Source organism: Lynx canadensis, chromosome A3, assembly GCF_007474595.2.
Source record: "Lynx canadensis isolate LIC74 chromosome A3, mLynCan4.pri.v2, whole genome shotgun sequence".
NCBI classification, from domain to species: domain Eukaryota; kingdom Metazoa; phylum Chordata; class Mammalia; order Carnivora; family Felidae; genus Lynx; species Lynx canadensis.
Window position 1 is genome coordinate 19,097,141 of NC_044305.1, and position 4,646 is coordinate 19,101,786.

Sequence of the window (4,646 nt, forward strand, 5' to 3'; positions counted from 1 at the left end):
GCGGCTCTCCGGCGGCTCGGGCCGCCAGTCAGCTGACGCGGGGGGCGGAGGAGCTGTCAGGCGCGCCCCGCCCTGCGCCGCCGGGCCGCGGGGGCCGTGCAGCCATTGGCCAGAGCTCTGGCCGCCCTGGCCCCCGCGCCCCGGTGACATCAGGAAGGCGATAAAAGGCGGCTGGCGGCGCCGGATCCAGCACAGGCTGCGCCGCCGGGCTGCGAGCGGCTGCGACCGAAGAGAGCCCTAGAGCAGGAGAGCTAGAGAGCGAGCGGCGGGCGCTTGCCCGGCGGCCTCCCCTCCGCCCAGCCTGCGCGCCCCGCTTGCTTCTCCGCCCCTCCCGACTCGGCCCGGCCCCGGCGCGGCCACAGCCCCGAGCTCTGGGGCGGCGCAGGCAGCCTCGGACTCTCCGGCGCGCCGCCGCGTCCCCAGACAAAGGGCTTGGCCGGCGGCCCCGGCCCGCTGCGCCCTCGGCTCCCCGCCTCCCGGGCTCGCGGCTCTCGCCCCCGCTCTCGGCTCGGCGCGCCCCGGCCGGCCGCAAAGTTTCCCGGGCGGCAGCGGCGGCTGCGCCTCGCGTCAGCGATGGCCGCGGAGCTGAGCATGGGGCCCGAGCTGCCCACCAGCCCGCTGGCCATGGAGTACGTCAACGACTTCGACCTGCTCAAGTTCGACGTAAAGAAGGAGCCGCTGGGGCGCGCGGAGCGCCCGGGCCGGCCCTGCACGCGCCTGCAGCCAGCCGGCTCGGTGTCATCCACACCACTCAGCACGCCGTGTAGCTCGGTGCCCTCGTCGCCCAGCTTCAGCCCGACCGAACAGAAGACTCACCTCGAGGACCTGTACTGGATGGCGAGCAACTACCAGCAGATGAACCCCGAGGCGCTCAACCTGACGCCTGAGGATGCGGTGGAGGCGCTCATCGGCTCGCACCCGGTGCCACAGCCGTTGCAGAGCTTCGACGGCTTCCGCGGCGCGCACCACCATCACCACCACCACCACCCACACCCGCACCACGCATACCCGGGCGCCGGCGTGCCCCACGACGAGCTGGGCCCGCACGCGCACCCGCACCACCACCACCATCACCAAGCGTCGCCGCCGCCGTCCAGCGCAGCCAGCCCAGCGCAGCAGCTGCCCACCAGCCACCCCGGGCCCGGGCCGCACGCGGCCGCCGCGGCGACGGCGGCTGGTGGTAGCGGCAGCGTGGAGGACCGCTTCTCCGACGACCAGCTTGTGTCCATGTCCGTGCGCGAGCTGAACCGCCACCTGCGGGGCTTCACCAAGGACGAGGTGATCCGCCTGAAGCAGAAGCGGCGGACCCTGAAGAACCGGGGCTACGCCCAGTCGTGCAGGTATAAACGCGTCCAGCAGAAACACCACCTGGAGAACGAGAAGACGCAGCTCATTCAGCAGGTGGAGCAGCTTAAGCAGGAGGTGTCCCGGCTGGCCCGCGAAAGAGACGCCTACAAGGTCAAGTGCGAGAAACTCGCCAACTCCGGCTTCAGGGAGGCGGGCTCCACCAGCGACAGCCCCTCCTCTCCCGAGTTCTTTCTGTGAGTCGTGGCCGGTCCCGGCCCCCGCCCTATGCCCCGGGCCCGGACTCCCCGTCCCGTGTCCCCCGCCCCGGACTCCCCCCCGGACCCTGTCCCTGCCACGGCCCCAGCCTTGACCTGTTTGACTTGAGGGAGAGGGAGGAAGGGCGCGCGGGACGCGGGCGACGGGAGGGCGCGCGGGCAGGCAGGGGACCTTGGCCAAGAGGAGAGCGGCGCGCGCCAGCGCCGCCTCCTAGACTCGAGCAGAGCCAGAGCCAGACGAGGGGGTGGGAAGTCCCGGAGCAACTTTCCTCCAGGCTGGAGGGCGGCGAGGATAGTCCCGAGGAGTCGCCAAGGCCGTCTGGAGACTCCTGGCTTTCTGAACTTTGCGCGTTAAGCCGGGGCCGCTGCGTCGCGGCCCGGAGCGCAGTCCAACCCAGGAAGAGAGCAGCGAGGAGAGGAGAGGAGAGGAGAGGGACCCTGGCGTCCGGCAGGCGCGAGGCGAGGCTGAGCGAAGGAAGGAAGGAAGGACAGACGGACCTGTCTGTCCAGGGTCCGGAGAACACTGGCTCTCAGCCCCGAGACGCGGGCCTCAGTTAGGACGTTCTGCGCGCAATTCTCATCAGTTTTATTGCCTGCTCCATTATATAGAAAAAATACGAAAATCTGCATTAAAAATATTAATCCTGCATGCTGGACATGTATGGTAATAATTTCTATTTTGTACCATTTTCTTGTTTAACTTTTAGCATGTTGTTGATCATGGATCATAACCCCCTTGTTTCTTTGAGTGAGAAGGGATGGCAGTTCAGAAACTCCGGCGGCTGCTTGCCGGGGTTCAGTCCCGGCTGTCGGCTTGTAAATACCGCCCCGCCAAACAGCTTAGAGAACGTGGCAGCAAGCTGAGTGTCTTCGTTTGGGTTTATTATTATGGCATTATTTTTTTTGTAAGTAAAAAAAAAAAAAATAGTTCTGGGCATTTTGCATCAGAAAACAACTTTGTCTTGGGGCACCATTGGAAGTTGCATGTTTTCTCCCCTCTCCCCGTCTCCATTCGGTCCTCTTGTCCCTTCCGCTTCAGTTTTCAGTTTTGTGGGTGTCGACAGAAAGAGGACCCGGGTCCCAGTTCCTGAATATCAGGAGAGGGTAGCTGCCCAGTTCTGCACCCGGGAGGAGCACGGCCCAGGAATGTCTTCACTCCTACCTTGCTAATTTGGGTGTCCCAAACTGACACCCTTAACAAGAACGGAAAGGAAAACAGATCTTATGTGCTTTTTAATGCAGTCGGAATCACCCCAGGGTCCCTTCACAGCCCTCCAGGTCCATCCACACTAATTGCTGTGGCTGCGGTGCTCTTAGGGTGAGTGGCTTCACCAGCCCGGACACTGCCCAATGGTGACCCAAACGTGTGCTGAACCTACCACCACACTCAGAAAGTACCAGAAACCCAACCATTGGCAAGTAATTTTGCAACTTTCAAGCGCGTCCTTTAGACCAACATGTTCTGTGTGTTTCTTTCCCTGCTTTTGAGCTAGCAGGTGGGTTCCCCCCCCCCCCCACCCCCTTCAGTTGTATAGTAGTTATAGGGAAAATCTGGGTGTTTTTCTTTATTACCTTTTTTTTTTCCTGCAGGTCAGTAAAAGGATTTAAGTTGCACTGACAAAAATACCAAAACGAAAGCGTATTTTTTAGTTCCCATTTGAGATTGCTGGCGCTGCTGGCCGGATGCATTTTTGAGTTTGTATTAGTTGATAAATTAACAGTAATAACAAGATTGTATGAACCGCATGGTGCTTGCAGTTTTAAATATTGTGGATATTCGTCCTGCATCAGAAACGAGCTTCGGTTTTTACGGATTCAACTGTGTTGAAATCAAATTTGCTGCAACAGAAATTTGTTTTTATTTCATGTAAAATAAGGGATCAATTTCAAACCCTGCTTATGATATGAAAATATTAAAACCTAGTCTATTGTAGTTTTATTCAGACTGGTTTCTGTTTTTTGGTTATTAAAATGGTTTCCTATTTTGCTTATTAAACCCATGGAAATGGTGTTTATTTAGAGGATTCTGCGTGCGCCTGACTTTGACTTTCTTCTCTTGCCTTTTTAAGAGTCGAATCACTTTGGGGACACTCACCCTCCCTGGCCAATGGAGAAACAGACCAGGTCTGGGCAACTCTCTCCCTTGCTTGTGAGTGTGTATGTACATGAGCCCCAAATATGTTCCTGCTTCTCACTCTAGGTAGAGACCTCATTTGGGAGCGGGTTTGTGAGCTGAGAGGGGACACATCTTGGGGAGGCTTTCAGGCTTGAGGATCAGGACTGGCCTGCTAGCCTGTGGGCTCTGAGGTACAGATCAGCCGATCCCAAGAAGCCCAGAAGCCGGAGCTTCCTGATGGGGAAACAGGGGTCTTTTTGGCAATCAGGCTCAGTTGGCCCTGCCACTCTGGCCTTCCTCCCTGGGCTGCAAGGCTCTCAACTTTCTCCTGCCCAGCGTATCTTGCTGCCCAGAGTGAGAACGCCTGCCTGCCCTGAGTGGAGGCCTGTGCCTCCTTCCCCAGGACTTGGAGAAGCAGGTGGAACCCAGCACCAGGGCTTTCAGGGTAAGGCTCTTCAGACAGGAAGCCCTTCCTGCAGACCTATTTTCTGGGGGGTGGTGTGCCCTGGGCACACATGCCACTCAGGCCTGGAGCCCTCAGACCCACAAGGGCACTGCATGTCCTGACCAGGATTTCAGTGACTTGCCAAACTGGGAGGTAGAGGGGGCTTGGGGCATCATTCTGGTGTAGCCACCCTGCAAACTGGACATCCTTGACTGGGAGGTGGGCCCAGACCTTCCCTTTTCCAGACGCTCAGAAGAGTCAAGATCTCCCGTCTAGGTTACCCAAAACCCCTCTCAGCCTTCTTGCAGTCCTGTCTATAATTCAGAGTTGGCCTTAGATATTTCTGAGAGTGGGAGTGGGATTACCCACCCCCTGCCCCCAAATCCAGAAAGCTTCTCTGCTCCTTTGGCAGTGGCTGGGTCCAGCGGGCTTCTGGTATCTTCAGACCCAATATCTATAGTCCAAGAGACTCAGCCTTCCAGCCCTGGGGTTCTGTGGCCCAGAGTTCCTAACATGGAACTTC

General features: G+C 58.9%; 1 protein-coding gene across 1 annotated transcript; it reads left to right on the top strand.

Moving 5' to 3' along the window:
* The first annotated feature begins 208 nt into the window (after window positions 1-208).
* Window positions 209-3,558, top strand: MAFB (MAF bZIP transcription factor B). Its single transcript, XM_030309596.1, has one exon. The coding sequence runs from the start codon at window positions 574-576 to the stop codon at window positions 1,543-1,545; it is 972 nt and encodes a 323-aa protein (XP_030165456.1). The 5' UTR covers window positions 209-573; the 3' UTR covers window positions 1,546-3,558.
* The last annotated feature ends 1,088 nt before the right edge of the window (window positions 3,559-4,646 follow it).

What these genes read in the sequence shown, in the direction of transcription:
- MAFB (XM_030309596.1), top strand. Translation starts at nt 574, where the DNA reads ATGGCCGCGGAGCTGAGCATGGGGCCCGAGCTGCCCACCAGCCCGCTG.